This window comes from Physeter macrocephalus, chromosome 4, assembly GCF_002837175.3.
Source record: "Physeter macrocephalus isolate SW-GA chromosome 4, ASM283717v5, whole genome shotgun sequence".
Lineage (NCBI taxonomy): Eukaryota > Metazoa > Chordata > Mammalia > Artiodactyla > Physeteridae > Physeter > Physeter macrocephalus.
In genome coordinates, this window is record NC_041217.1 from 59698739 (window position 1) to 59714767 (window position 16029).

The 16029-nt window shown below is 44.7% G+C and overlaps 1 protein-coding gene and 1 pseudogene across 2 annotated transcripts in view; both read left to right on the plus strand.

The window, feature by feature from the left end:
• STYXL2 (serine/threonine/tyrosine interacting like 2) overlaps window positions 1–16029 on the plus strand; it is a 32355-nt gene that overhangs the window by 5047 nt on the left and 11279 nt on the right. The window contains exons 2-3 of one of the 2 annotated variants that reach the window (XM_028488669.2): window positions 9283–9457; window positions 13617–13711. In XM_028488669.2, coding sequence (XP_028344470.1) covers window positions 9384–9457; window positions 13617–13711 — 169 coding nt within the window. In that variant the 5' untranslated portion in view covers window positions 9283–9383. The remainder of the gene's footprint in view (window positions 1–9282; window positions 9458–13616; window positions 13712–16029) is intronic. The other variant, XM_028488668.2, reaches the window with a different exon arrangement.
• On the plus strand, window positions 384–5082 carry LOC102975769 (dnaJ homolog subfamily C member 14-like; annotated as a pseudogene).

The window sequence follows — 16029 nt, forward strand, 5'->3', positions numbered from 1 at the left end:
ATCCAAGAGAACAGGACGGAAGTGCATTGATTTTCATGACCTAGCTTTAGAAGTCACATGAAGGACCACAAAAGTTCAAAAGGAGGCAGCATAGGCTGCTCCACCACTCTATTGGAGAAGTATCAAGGTGACACTCTAAAGAGAGCAAGTTGGATGGGATATATTGAAATATATGGATAACAGAAATTCAAATTAAATACTATTTAATTTGATACTATACTATTATTTGATACTAATACTATTTACCACAGTTCAATACTACTCCTTACTCGTCAGACTGCCTAAAATTTAAAGACCAACAAGAGCAAACATTAATGAGGATGTGAAACAATCAGGACTCTCCTGTTCATTGATGGTAAGAGTGTAAATTAGTATAACCATTTGGAAAACTATTTCATAGTATCTAAGCACATGCTTGTCCTATGACCCAGCAGGCTCACTCCTGATACATACTTAACAGAAGTAAGTACATATGTGCACCAGAAGAGAAGTACTAATACTAGAATGTTTTAGCAGCTAACAGTCATTAAGAATATAGAATGTTTAGAGAGAGTGAACGGGAGGTGGAGCCGGGGGAACTGCTCTTGTAGCTCCCCCGGCCCTCGGCCCAGCTGCTCCAGTGGGGAGGAGTTACCGCCGCTCTTCGGCATCAGAACTTACCACGATAGCTGTGACCTAAAATCCTCAGGAAGCCCTGGGGTCATGGCCCAGAAGCACCCAGGAGAAGGAGGGTTGTGTGGAGCCCAGCATGGTGGTGGTGCCTCCCTCAGGACTTTAGGACCCTCTGTGGACCCTGAAATACTTTCACTCTCAGGACTCAGGGACTCGGCTGGGCCTGCTCCTAATGGTACCCCCTGCCTCACAGAGCACTCTAGTCCTAAGTACACACAGCTCCCAAATCCAGCCCACTGGTCAGATCCAAGCCATGGCCCTCCAAGGGGTCCAGGACCCCCTAGGGATGGAGAGGACGCTGATCAGAGTGAGGCATCTTCAGAAGAGTCAGGAGTGGACCAGGAACTCTCAAGAGAGAATGAAGCTGGGTACCAGGAGGATGGGAACCCTTCTTTTCTTTCCATTCCATCTGCCTGTAACTGCCAAGGAACCCCTGAAATCCCTGAAGGGCCTTACGCTGAGGGAGGAGATAGCTCTTCTAGCAACTTTTGCCACCATTGTACCTCTCCAGCTTTGGGGGAAGACGAAGAGTTGGAAGAGGAATATGATGAGGAGGAACCTCTTAAGTTTCCCAGTGATTTTTCACATGTGCCCAGTGGAAAGAAACCTGCAGCCCGGAGACAACGGCACTGCATTCCAGCCAAGGAGGATACTCGGGAGGGTGGATGCAGAGATCCCAGATCTCCTGGTCGACATCGGCTGGGTCGGAAATGGAGTCAGGCAGATTAGCACAGAGGACTGGAATTGTGGGGGGCAGAGGAACTGTGTCAGCTTGGACAGGCAGGCTTCTGGTGGCTGATCGAACTGCTGGTATTAGTGGGGAGTACGTGGAAACTTGTGGCCATCTCATCTATGCATGCAGGCAGCTGACAGGCAGTGATCTGGACCTTTTTTGGGTCTGGGTGGGAGTCTGGGCAGGGCGGCTGGGGGATGGGGCCCAGGTGATGTTCCAGTTTCTGAGCCAAGGGTTTTGCTATGGGGCAGGGCTGTTCACCCATTTTCTTAGGCTACTGGATGCTTTGCTGCTCTTGACTCTGGCCCTTTTGTTGGGCTGTCTACAGTTGGGCTGGCAGTTTCTGGTAGGACTGAGTGACCAGTTAGGCTGGAGGGGAAAAGCCACCTGGCTCTTCTCTTGGCTGGCTTCTCCCACCTGGCAGCGGTGCCTGATTCTGCTGAGAGAGAGCAGGCCGTGGCAGCAGCTGGTAAGAATAGTTCAGTGGGGCTGGCTGGAGTTGCCTTGGGTCAAGCAGAGGACCAATAGGCAGGGGAATGCACCTGTAGCTAGTGGTCACTACTGCCAGCCTGAAGAGGAAGTGGCTCGACTGTTGACCATGGCTGGGGTTCCTGAGAATGAGCTAAACCCTTTTCGTGTTGGGAGTTGAAGCCACAGCATCAGATGTTGAACTGAAGAAGGCCTATAGGCAGCCGGCAGTGATGGTTCATCCTGACAAAAATAATCATCCCCGGGCTGAGGAGGCCTTCAAGGTTTCGCGGGCAGCTTGGGACTTTGTCAGCAACCCTGGAAGACGGAAGGAATATGGGATGAAGCGAATGGCAGAGAATGAGCTGAGCCGGTCAGTGAATGAGTTTCTGTCCAAGCTGCAGGATGACCTCAAAGAAGCAATGAATACTATGATGTGCAGCCGATGCCAGAGAAAGCATAGGAGGTTTGAAATGGACCAGGAACCTGAGAGTGCCAGATACTGTGCTGAGTAGTAATAGGCTGCATCCTGCTGAGGAAGGAGACTTTTGGGCAGAGTCAAGCATGTTGGGCCTCAAGATCACCTACTTTGCGCTGATGGATGAAAAGGTGCATGACATCACAGAGTGGGCTGGATGCCAGCGTGTGGGAATCTCCCCAGATACCCGCAGAGTCCCCTATCACATCTCATTTGGTTCATGGATGCCAGGCACCAGTGGGAGGCAGGGAGCTACCCCAGATGGCCCTCCTGCTGACCTTCAGGATTTCTTGAACCGGATTTTTCAAGTACCCCCAGCCCAGATGTCCAACGAGAACTTCTTTGCAGCTCCTCAGCTGGGCCCTGGGGCCACTGCAGCCTCCAAGCCCAACAGCACAGTACCCAAGGGAGAAGCCAAACCGAAATGGCGGGAGAAAGTGACGAGGCCCTTCCAGCGCTGACACCCCTTCTCTTTCCTCAAATCAATGTCAGGGAGTCAAAAGGGCTGTGTACAGCACAGGATGGAGTTTGATTTATTTTTAAATATTTTAAAAAGGGAAAATTTTAAGCTCAAATTGTTCACTCAGTACTTATAGGAAGCTCTGGAACCACTCTCCCTCTTCTACCAGCACTCGGGAACTGAATCTTGTCTTCTGACAATACCAAAGAAATAGGGGGTGGCTAGAACAAAGAACCTAGGGTCTGGACCTGTGCTGAATGATCTCTCCCATAGTAGTGTGGAAACTGGGCATTTCCCTGGGGTCTGTATGCCTTTGTCTTGTCTTTTGCTTCTACAGCAGATGACACTTTCCCCCCTCTTTAAAAAAAAAAAAAAGGAAAAAAAAGAATATAGAATGTTTAAACAACATGATAAACTGTCCAATTAACAGTAGGCTAGATAAAGTCTGGTATATAATTTGAATACTGCCCTAGGGAATAGGCATTTTATTAAGTGCCTATCACTTCGATGTGATTGAGCTGCTCAGATTATTGGTTGGGGAGGGCAATCAGTGAGTGAGAGCTGGCTGTGGAGGTGGAAGGCGGGTGACTGCAGGAAAGACCAATTCTGCTGGTGTCAGAGTTGCATGTAAAGTGAGCCTGCCAAAGAATGAAAGCATTTATTAATAGAGACTTTCTAACAGCATTCAGTCCTTAGCCCTTCCAGCTGCCAGTCCCCTTCCTAGACAAAAACAGGCTCAACCTGAAAGCCCCACTTACATGCTGAGCTCCCTAAAAGCATGGTCCCACATACAGATCAAATTTTCTCTGGGTTCCCAGTGACTCTTCCTGAATCCTATCGGTTTTGATGTCCTTCTCGGTTTGTGTACAGTATACTCCTTAGCAACTGGTTTTTAGAAGCTGATCCCAAATTGGCTAGCCCTTTTCAGAAATTTTTATGGAAGGCAAACACACAATAACACTTCATGGACTATCCCTTTCTGCAATTATCATCATAAAATCTGAGGTATAAACAGTTGCATTGACTTTTGAGTCATCATCCAATCAGTCCCACTGCATTACACAGAACCAGGTTTAAGCCAGCCCAGATGACTGAGTCTACAGTATCTTTAAAAATGAAAAGATAACCCACAGGCTGGGAGAAAAAAAATCGCAAATCACAGATCTGAGAAAGAATTCGTATCCAAAATATACATTAAAAAAAATCTCCAAACCCAATAAAAAAGAAACAACTCCATTTAAAAATGGACAAAAGATTTGAACAGATACTTCACCAAAGAAGATACATGGAAGGCAAATAAACACATGAAAACATGCTCAAAAGTCTTTGTCATTAGGGAAATGCAAATGAAAACCACCTTGAGGTACCATTAAATACATACTTATTAGAATATATAAAATTAAAAAGACTGACCATATCAAACATTGGTGAGAATGTGGAGGACTTGGAACAACCCCACTGCTGGTGGGAATGTAAAATGGTACAACCATTTTATAAATTGTTAGTTTCTTTAATAGTTAAACATACAGCTCCCTAAGCACACACCTATATCTATATGATTCAGTCATTCTACTCCTAGGTATTTACCCAAGAGAACTTAAAGCCTATGTCCATACAAAGACTTGTACATGAATGTTCATAGCAGCTTTATTTGTAGTAGCCTGAAACAACCCAAATGTCCATCAACAAGTAATGGATAAATATACTGTGGTGTATTTACTCACTGGAATACTATTCAGCAGTAAAAAGGAATGAATTATTTGATTCATACAACAACATGGATGAATCTCAAAATAATTATGCTCAATGAAAGCAGTCAGACAAAAAAGAGTACATATGATTCAATTTACAGAAAATGCAAATGAATCTCTGTAGTGACAGAAAGCAGATCAGTGGTTGCCTAAGGAGTACAAGGCAGGGAGGGGGTAGAGGGAGGTCTCACAAAGGGACATGAAGAAACTCTGGGGGGATGATGGCTATCACAATCTTGATTGTGGTGATGGTTTCACAGGTGGATACTTATGTCAAACCTTACCAATCTGCATATTTTAAATATGTGCTGCATGTATAACAATTATACCTCAAATAAAGCTGTGGGGTTTTTTGAAGGTATGAAAAGAGAAATAAAACTCTCTTCTAGGAGGCAGTATGGCGATGTGACGTGGGAAGAATGTAAATGGTGTAATTGAGGGCAAAATTAAGGTCAGGTCTTCTCTCCCACTTACTAGCCATGAGAGCTTACGTAAGTTAGTCATAAAATTGGAATACCAGTTTTACCCAGTAGTAGAAATAAAACAATATAAGAGAACATATATTATTTATAATATATATTACATAAAATATATAACATACATCATTATTACAATATAGCATATATATAGGCATGTTAGGTATTTGATAAATGGTGACTCTCTTCCCTTTTCCTTCCAGAGAAAGATATTTGACAACGATTTTTTTTCGGTAACTCATCAAGAAATTTTTATTTCACCAGAGTCCCACACACTGTAGTTAAAACATCATGTTTCTCTAATTCTGCCACAAGCAAATACTGTATTCTGAGCAAATGATCATTACCCAAGTCTGAACAGTCCTCCCTGTACTTAATAAGTGCCTGAAATTCCATCCTTCTTGTTTTATCTCTTTAGCTAAAGGCTTGAGCCTTTTTAAAATTAAATTATGCACTGAGTCAGCAAATATCCCACCAGCAGACTCTCAGTGCTAGTTTCTTAGGGCTACGGTAGCAAATTAGCACAAATTGAGTGGCTTAAAAACAATAGAAATATATTCTCTCGCAGTTTTGGAGGCCAGGAGTCTGAGATCCAGGTGTTGGCAGGGACGCCCTCCCTCCAAAGACTCCAGCGAAGACTCTGTCCTTGTGTCTCAGCTTCTATTGGTTCTGGGATTTTCTTGGCTTGTGACAGCGTAACACCAACCTCCGCCTCTGTCTTCATATGGCCATCTCTTCTCTGTTTCCTCTTGTGTCTTTTTGAAGTGACATTTGGCACTGGATTTATGGTCTATCCACGATTATCTCGTCTCAAGGTCCTTGACTTAATTACATCTGCAAATATCCTTTTTCCAAATAAGCTTGCATGCACAGGTTCTGGGAGACATGTCTTTGGCAGGGCCACCATTCAACTCACTATAACTTTAGACCCAGCCCTGGGGCAATATAACTGTATTCTTTTCCGTGGAACCAGGATAGGGCCTTGCAAAAGTCCACCCAGTGTTACAAACAGCCACTGCCAATCAACCAGAGTTAGTCAGGGGATGAAGTGTGTTTGCTGTCCTGGCAGGGAGTCTTAACATTTCCAGCATCATCTGTAAATCTCATCCTAGGGTGAATTAAGAACCTGAGAAAGGGGTGTAGACAGTGGATAGCGGTGTCAAGTCTTCATTTTTGCCTGACTTAGGCACTGACCTCAAACACCTTAAATTCAAACCTAGCTGCTGTGAGTCACTCTCTCTGGAGGAAAACCTGCAGCTAGAGATTCATCCATCTCCCAAGTAGGCAAATTTCCCGAGGTAATTCATGAGTTAACATTAAAGTGTAAAACCCCCTATCCAGTGGGGCAACTTAACCTCCATCAGACCTCCCCAGTAACCCTGATGAGCACAGTTTAAAGTGTCAGTGTGCTTGTGATGCAAACCAGCCTCCAGACAGGCCTCCCTCCCTTATAGGAAGCCCTCTGCCCCGCAAGCCCTCCCATGCAGCTGGTCTGAAATCTACCTCTGCCTCTTCTCTTCCTCCTCAGCTATGACCAGTTTTCTCTTCCTCTCCAAATAAAGGATCAGACTTCTTTATCTTCTCTTTTTCTGGTTTGAAGAATGTTTTTCTGTTTTCCTTTATTTTTTTCCAAGTCAAAAATCCATTTCTTGCTCTGGCTTCAGATCTGAACTTTTCAAGCCTCTGCAGTGTTTTAGAATGCCTTGGTGATCTGGGGAGGCCACCTCTCAACAGCATTTTCCCTTCCACCTTCAGCAAAGATCCTTAGCTGTGCTCTGCTTCCCTTTCTTCTCACGAGGTCTGCGTGCCTGATGGTGGCAGTGGGGCAGGAGATGGGGGCATGTAGTGTCAGGTCTGTGTGTCCTCACTGTGTGTCCTTGGAAAATGGCTCCTCCCACACACCCTTTCTCTTTTATATTTCTTTTTCCGTGAAAATTTTTCTGCCTTGGCTCTTTCATGGAGCCTGCTGGAAGCAGCTTGCTAAAAATTGATTTGCTTAACTGACTTCTCTCCTTCCTGGAGACTGAACTTTGCCTGTGTGGTCACTTTTACTGAAGCTCAGAAACCTGTTCCTTTTTTGTGAAAGCCAAATCAAGAAAGACACCCCCTCCTGGGCCTCTGCCTCCATTTCATTTCCAAGGGACTCATTGAAAGGAAGTGATCGGCTGTCAGGGGGGCTGGGTTGAAGGACCCCAATTCCACTCCATTCTGGGTCTTGACAACCTGGCAACTGGTTTAAAGAACTGGCTTTCAAACTTTGCCAACTGTAGTTCACAGTGGGACATACCATTTACTCAGAGCATAGGCGTATAGGTATGTGTAAATTTTTAAATTTAAAAATTTTATAATTCACAAAATTATACCTATCTTTACAATGGATGGTGCTATTCTCTATTCTATTTTTTTTTTTTTTTTTTTTTGCCAGATGCTAGGCGCAACCCATTGATTTTATGATACACTAATGGGTCACAGTCTGCAATTTTGAAAAACACAGGTTTAAAGAAAGCTGCCCCCATCTCTGCTCTTGGTTAGGAAGTCCATCAAACTCTGCTTTATTGTTTCTCTTCAATTCACCCTCAAGGCTTTTTAGCTGCTGCTTCCTGATCCTATGATGAGGTATATATCGATCCTAGAGCCTTTCTTTCCCCGCCGGTCTTTTTGAACAGCCAGTCCTTTCTGCTTTCCAATCACGGTGTGTCATCACACTCCATCTCAGGCATGCGGGTGGAAGCACAGACACGGTCATAAATCAAAACCTCTAGGGCCACTGTCTCCCTGACCTTGCCAATATAAACAGGCCCACTTGTCCAGATCTTACCCTCCTGCCTCCTCTCTTTCTCTGCAATCCTGCTTCTCGGTGGAAAACAAGAGCAGCTTCTCAACGCTGCTGGGACATTGCTGTCCACTCGGGTCCTTTCAGGTCCTATCCCCACACCTTCTATATTAGACTCAGTAAACCATGTCTCTGGCAAAACAGTCTAGGACTATCAGGTTTACATCTCCTCCTCTCATAACAGGTTAACTCATAAAAGCGCTCAGAATTTACATCCTACCTTCAACCCTGGAGGATGCTGAGCTGAGTTTACTGTTGCTCGCATTTTTGCATCAGCAGCCAAAACAGATGCAGTGTGGGATTGGGGAGGGCATCTGATCTTAACCCCCGCCTCTTTTCTCAATCTAAAACCTCCAACTTCTCAAAAGTGTACTGGGTGGTCTTCAAATGTGATTTCTCAGATTCACTGACCCATGAGCTGGAGTTCAGTCTTTACCACCAACAAGGAGGAAGGATGTTTCCCCACCATTTTTATTTTCAGATTTTAATTTCATATTCTCCCCTATCAAACTTACAGCCTCAGAGTTTAGGTATATTCAGCACAGGTTATCAGCTCCCGGTATTTGTCATATGAAACCAAATCCACACAATCTGAAGTCGATGTTTTTTGGGGAAAATGACAGGATCAAAGGCTCGCAGAAAGACAGAACCAGGTGGGGATCTCAGGGGACACCACCTGCTGAATTCTGGCTAGGGTCTTTCTGCACACCTGACAGGTGAGGACTTCTGTATCTCTTTTCAGTCTGTGCCTGTAACTTCCTCCAACGGAGAGCCCTGGAGGCCCGCAGAGGAACAAAGAAAACTGACCTCTGGGAGAAGTGAGGGGCCATGCCAGGAGGAAGCCCTTATCATCCCCATAGTTACAGGAGAGTTCTTGGTTAATTACCCTTTCAGGGTTTTGTTTTGATTCCTCCGCCAAACCTCATTTTTAAATGACCCTTAAGAAACAAAATAATTATTTTTACTAATAATAGTATACATAATATTAATTATTAATAAATAAAAGAATAAAACTCCCTTAATAAATATTGTTGAAATGGAAATGTGGCTCACATTTATATAAAATTTAAGGCTATGACTCTAGTTTTATGAAATGTTGATATTTTAAAGCCAAGACTGCCCTGAATCCTGGGCCCAGAATATCCCCAGGGTCTGACACTACGGCGACACTATTGTCGGGACTTACTTTCATATTGGTATTATTTTGTTGTTACCTCCCAACTGCAACAAATTGAGGTCTGTCACTGATTATTTACTAGGTTCTGTATTACTATCAGGGAGAAGAGTGCCTTAGCATTTGCTCAGAATTCACTTGGAATAGTGTTGCTGCTGTCATCTACTGCTGCCTAACAAATTACCCCAAAATGTAATGACTTGAGACAATAATTTTATTTTGCTCCCCTTTTTATAGGTGGGAATTTGGACAGGATGGGGCAGCTTGTCTGTGTTTCACACCGTGTCAACTGGAGTGGCCCAAGGGGTGAAGGATGACACTCTAAGAGGCTCAACCACATGGCTGACTGTTGGCTGGGATCTTGGCATGGAGTGTTGACCAACAGCCTTTCCAGCTTGGTGGCCTTGGCGTGGTTGGTGTCGTCTGACTTCTAATATGGCAGCTTAAGGGCTTCCGAAGAGAGAGCACTGATGAGAGCCAGAAGCAGGGAGCTGCCCTTAAGGCTCAGGTGCAGACACTGGCTGTGTCACTCCCACCATATTCTATTGTGAGAGCAGTCACAGAGACCACTCAGATTCAAGGGAAGTGGACATAGACCACTATTCGAGGAGTGTCAAAGATGCGGGGCTACCATAAGAAAAAAATTCCTAACTGCCAATATAGGCCTCTGAGATTGTATACATCTTTGCCTCAGGAGGGCAGAGAGTGAGCATGGACAGAGAGAACATGGCCAGGACCCTGGATTTGCTCCTGGGTTTGCTACTGGCAGCCCAGTAAAATGATGAGCCAGTAGCAAATACTTGATAAATACCGTTGTAATTAGTGTACCTGCCACATTCCCTTAAATGTGATACTGTACTGAGGACAAATTCAGTCAGTCAGTGAATCAGAAAATATCTATTAAGCAGACATTAAGCTAGGTTCTGGGAACCCAACAGCTCACAAAATACCCTAAAAGTCCGAAGACTACTTTGCCACAGATGTGGTTTAATGAGACCAATAAAGAAGGTGTGGTCTCTGCCTCATAGAAGGTATAGTCTTGCATAGGAAACAGAATTTATCAGATTATTTCATAAACAAATGTAAAGTTACATCGAATAGAAGTGCCATAAAGGAAAGGTGTATGGTGCAATGAGAGGTGGAGATCAGGGAAGACTTCCCTAAAGAAATGATGATTGAACTAAGATCTGAACGATCGGTGAGGAGGAGGAGGACTGACCATCCAGGCAGCAGAAATGGGCTTCTGCCAAGTGCCTGGGCAAAAGGAAAATTGGTGGGGATGGGAAGCCAAAGAAGACCAGTGTACTGGAAAGGAGTGAGCCCGAGGGAAGCCAGTGCAAGCAGAGGCTGGAGAGTAGAAAGGGGCCAGAGACTGCAGGGCCTTGGAGACCATCAAGTTTGATTCCCAAGGTGATATGTGGACACCCTGCCTGGTACCTAGAATTCTGTCCATTCATCCAGCCATCTATCTGTTCATGCATGTACCCATCTGTCCACTCACATTTCACTCAGTCATCAAAACCTGCCTGGTTACTCACCTTCCATATGCTGGAGGTACAGGGATAAATAAGACTACCTAAGCCGTACCTTTACAGAACTTGTGTACACCCCAACCAGGAGTTCTAGTCTTTATTACCTTTACCAAGCAACCAGACCTCTAAAAAGCTCTCTAGTTCTAGCATCCAAGGATAATATCTCACAAACCTCACCCTCAATTCACCCTCACTCCCTGGTCATGCGTTTGAAAATGCATCTTCTGGTCACAAGGAGTACTTGGGCTAGATTGGGAATGATCTGACACACGGCTCTTGGAAATCCCTCAGGAACTATCAATGATGATACAACATAGTGCTGACCTGCATGGGCAGGTCTAGCCACATCCTGGTTAGAGTCATAGGCTACTCCTTTTTTCTGTCAAAGACATTTCTTTTTTCATAGCCTTGCTGGCTCTGATCACATCATTTTCCCAAGGGGGAAATCTGATGTGGATGCCTACTACAAGGGAATTATTCTGCTAAACAATTCAACTAAACTTATCTAATTCCAAGTTAGCTCCATTCAGTTCAGCTGGACTCAGCTCAACTCAACCCAATCCATCCATCCATCCATCTATGCTTTCAACAAGTATTCTTTAAGTAATTTTCTGTCAAAGTCTGTGTTGGGCCTGGGGATGCAGCTGGGGTTTCTTCCACCAACCAACTCACTTCCCCTTTCCAATCAAAACGGTATCAGTGTATTGTGTGGACAGAAGACTGGCCTCAGAGCAGGACTGTTCTATTTTTGCGACTTAGCCCTGCCACTTATTTACTGCCTCGGGCAATTTTGTTAACCTCTCTGAGCCACAGTTTCCTCACCTTAAAGCAGGAATAATAATACCTACTTTGTGGAAGTTTTGTCAGGATTAACTTTATAAAAGGCACTCAAAAATGGTATCCAGGGATTTCCCTGGCGGTCCAGTGGTTAAGACTTTGCCTTCCAATGCAGGGGGTGTGGGTTCGATCTGTAGTCGGGGAGCTAAGACCCCACATGCCTCATGGCCAAAAACCCAGAACATAAAACAGAAGCAATATTGTAACAAATTCAATAAAGACTTTAAAAATGGTCCACATTAAAAAAAAAAAATCTTAAAAAAAAATGGTATCCTGGACTTCCCTGGTTGGTGCAGTGGTTAAGCATCCTCCTGCCAATGCAGGGAACATGGATTCGAGCCCTGGTCCGGGAAGATCCCACATGCCGCGGAGCAGCTAAACCCGTGCGCCACAACTACTGAGCCTGCACTCTACAGCCCGTGAGCCACAACTACTGAAGCCCGCGCACCTAGAGCCCGTGCTCTGCAAAAAGAGAAGCCACCGCGATGAGAAGCCCGCGCACCACAACGAAGAGCAGCCCCTGCTCGCCGCAACTGGAGAAAGCCCGCGCACGGCAACGAAGACCCAACGCAGCCAAAAATAAATAAATAAATTTATAAGAAAAAAAAAATGGTATCCATACCCAACACAGTGGATGAACACAGACCAAGGAACATCACTGGGAAATTTCTAAACACTGCAAACCAAAGAAGATCCTACAGGTTTCCACAGAGATAAAACAGGTCAATTACAAGGGTCAGGAAACACATTGACTTCCGACTTTTAAAAGCAAAATGATAATGGACAAGTTTCTAGTTCTGGGTAAGATGGCAAACACACCCTCCACCTAGACTCTCACATGGATTGCCCTTATAAAATCTGGACAGAAGGATACAGCAGCTGTTTGAGGACTCTGAAAAGTAAATAGTTTCAGGCAGATCGAGGAAGAAAACCAGAATCCAAACTATTACCAAATCAGCAGTGTGTGTATCATGTTTTCCTCTGGAATACACAATCTTGACTCAAGGCAATGTGACAGTGATGGCAGCAATAGCCTGAGGTGCCTAAGAAATGAAATATTATTCAGCAATAAGAAGGAACAAATTATTGACTCATGCAATAGAATAGATGACTCTTAGATGCATTTTGCTAAGTGAAATAAGCCAGATCCAAAAGACTATTGTATTATTTCATTTATTTAACCTTCTGGAAAAGGCCATACTATAGGGAAAGAAAACATATCAGTGATTGCTAGGGGATGAGGTGCAGGGAAGTTTTGACTATAAAACGAATGGAGCATGATGGAATTTTTTGGAAAAAAAAATAGTATCCCTTAAGTCCTCTCGCCTTTTTTTTAATCCTCTCTGGACATAAAGGAAAGACTAAGCAAAAAAGACCCAAAGCTCACCACGACACCTGGAAAAGAGGAGAACCCACTGGGGAGGAGGGCACCCACCACTGTAGTATGGTCCTAACCCTTGGTGTTGCCCTTGATTCACCGTGTTCCTCAAAGATCTCTTTGGACACTTCTGCTATTCTTTCCAGGAAATTGACATTTACCTAAATTACTCTATTGCATCCCTGGGCTTAGGCTGATCCTGGATTTCTTGTGTTCAAAATCAGGACTGTGCAGTTGAGCACATCTTTATGTTTCCCTCGGTGCTGTGTCAGCCTTTCATCATCATCAGCCCATGCCCTTTAAGCAGGGAGAAGATACGGGGCATGGAAGGAATGGTGACAGACTACCCAGTCCACCAATCCAGCAGAACCCTGGTGGAAGCCCAGTTAGGGACATCCTACAGTATTGATAACAGAGGAGCAGGGACAAGAAAAGAAAAAGGAGCAGCAGTACATCCAAGGGTGGGAACACACAAAGAAAGTGAAGCCACATCAGCCTGAGTTCTCCCCAGTCTCTTCCCTCCACAACCCAGGCTACCATGTCATCAAACATCAAGGTGACAACTCTGGTCTAAAAATAAATAGGCGACTAAGCCATAGCATACCCAGCGTTCTGCATTCTTAGGTTCCCTAAATTTAGGAGACTAAGCCATAGCATACCCAGCATTCTGCACTCTTAGGTTCCCTAAACTTAGGAAGGCATTCCGTTTATCTCATTGTTTTCCACTCGTGGCTATAATCAGATCTAGGTTTCTTATTTGAAAAGATTGCCTCCCATTCAGATGCTGCCCAGAGTCATCTCACGTGAATATCCTCCTCTTTTAGGTACTCAATGGTCTCAGATGCAGAAACTGAAAGCATTTTCATGGAGCCCATTCACCTCTCCTCAGCTGTTGCAGCTAAACAGATCATCAATGAAGGTGATGCCATCAGACGCAGGTTGGGAGGAGGGAGAGTCCAAGGGTCATCTGGAGACTCTCGGAGGGGGGCCATTGGAAGGTGTCAATGTGCTTCTCACATGCTTCCCATCACATTAAGAGGAGCGGATCCAAAGAAGGCAGTTCCTCCAACCCCTCCTCCTCAACATTCATGGGACAGAGGTGGAAATTATTATGCCTCAGTGTGAACAGTTCTCTAGGCAACAGACAGGGAAGCAGCTCCAATCTGCCCCTAGGGCCCCTCATTCAGTTTTTCAGTTAACCTCAGGGGCCCTGTGATGGCTTATGCTAGAGATGCAGACCTGAGAGCCTAAGAAATGGCTAGGAGCATCCAGAGAGTTCTGTTCAAAGGAATGTCTAGATTTAAATCTGCATTTCCACTAGTGCTTAAAGATGGTTTTTAAACTGAAATATGAATGGGGAGGAGGTAAGGAAAGGTGGGGTGGCAAGAGATGTTAATATTTACACAAAATAATTTAGAGCAGAAAACGTACTATATTTCATTCAAGGATACTCATTCCAATTGGATGGATTTTTTTTTTCCTAATCAATTTTGGGCAAATAATCTTTCACAGTTTCGCTCCTCTCCTTTCTCCTCCCTTTGTACTTGGTGTCTCTCTCACTCCGGATGGGTGGGGTGAGATAAGGCAGTCCTGTTAATTACACAGGGCCCACCTGGCCTTTGGGCTTAATCTGGCATCCACAGCTGATGGCCACGATCACTTCCCTAGCGATGAGAACCAAACATGCTACTCCTTCTCCATGTAACCCCAGGTCTTGCTTAGTCCCTAGGCCCTTTGCGTCCCCACCAGGGTCCCTGAGGACATCTGGATCTTCTGAGCAATGAGATATTTTTAAATATCTCATGAGCAGTGAGATATTTAACCTGATGTTGCTTGTTGATCTGGGAACCCTAGGAGGCCCCATCTCCTCAAGTAACTACTTTTTTCTGTTTTCTTTTATCACCCTACCTGGGGTCACTGTTACCTTGTTCCAAGTCAGGCCAAGGTGTCTTGATCCCAGTCTAGCTCTTTCTAAATTGCTCCCAGCACCACCCTAACTCTGGAAGTTCTTTTTCCCTCCTGTGTGGTCGGGAACTTCCCTAACCTTCCATCTCGTATCACCCTTGCATTGTGCTTCACTCTCTGGACAACTCTCCAGGCTTTGGCTCTTGAGAAGTAAAAGTCCAGGTTTAGGGGTTGTGAGAAAACCATGTCCTCTCTTTGAAAGCTTCACTTTCAGGTCTATGGGATGCTAGGGACTTTCAGCATTTATACTGTGACCTGAAGCTGAGCAATGCCTTTTTTTTTATCCTAAGCCTCTCTAGGCATTAAGCCTAAGTTTCATTAGTCCAAGTGGATGAAGGATGGTGGGGGAAGAAAAAAAGAATAAATTACAGAAAAAAGGAAAATGTGCCAAGTGATACTTCAAAACATTGCCCTACTCAGTAGTGATTAGAGGGGTAAAAATGGATGTCGAAGAACCCTCCATTTTCAGGAAAGTCTGCATATGCCACACATCTGACAGAGTGCAAAGGAGAAATGTCTGGGCTTTACTCTCTTCTGAAGAAGCCTCAGCGAGTAGAAATAAATGGGAGGAATTGATGCTGCTGAAGTGTGGAGCAGAGACCTAGGGAAAGTAGGAGCTCCCAGTGGGGATAAGGGGCTGGGACATTTGTTTTTAAATTGGAAGGGGAAGAAATCAAAACAATAACCTGCTATATAAATAGCCGAGGAAGACATTGCTGTATATTTTAATGAGGCAGTGGGGAGTTTATTGTTTTTTGTTTTATTTCCATGTAGTAGAGGAAAGATATGTAAGTAGGGGAGGGAAAGAGAGGGGCTTTTATATTTGCCGTGTAAGACCCCAGGAGAGCCAAGAGTGGTGGAGAAAATAGGAACCCTTCATCTATTTTTAAGCAAACTAGAGCACTGGGATTGCAGAGGTTTTCTTCTTCCTGCTTTTGAAACGGATATCAAAGAACATTTAGAGCTGAGACCTGTGCAGGGATGTGGGAGCACATCAGGTGGTGTAGACGAAGTGGGGAGAGGAGAGGGAAGCTTTAGGGAAATGAAGTCGTCAGCCCTGGGCAGAACCCAGGGCTCCTGGATCCGCAGACTTGAGCAGCCCGGCTTACAGACACCTGCTCATTCTGTGAAGGGCGAGGCCACGTCTATTGCCAAATGCAAATGTGCCTGCACTCTTCACCCACGTGGGAAAGAGGTGGTGCCAGCAAGAGGTTATGGCCAACACAGAGGACACTCCTTTACTACTTACCTTCTTTTTTCCTCTCTCTACTC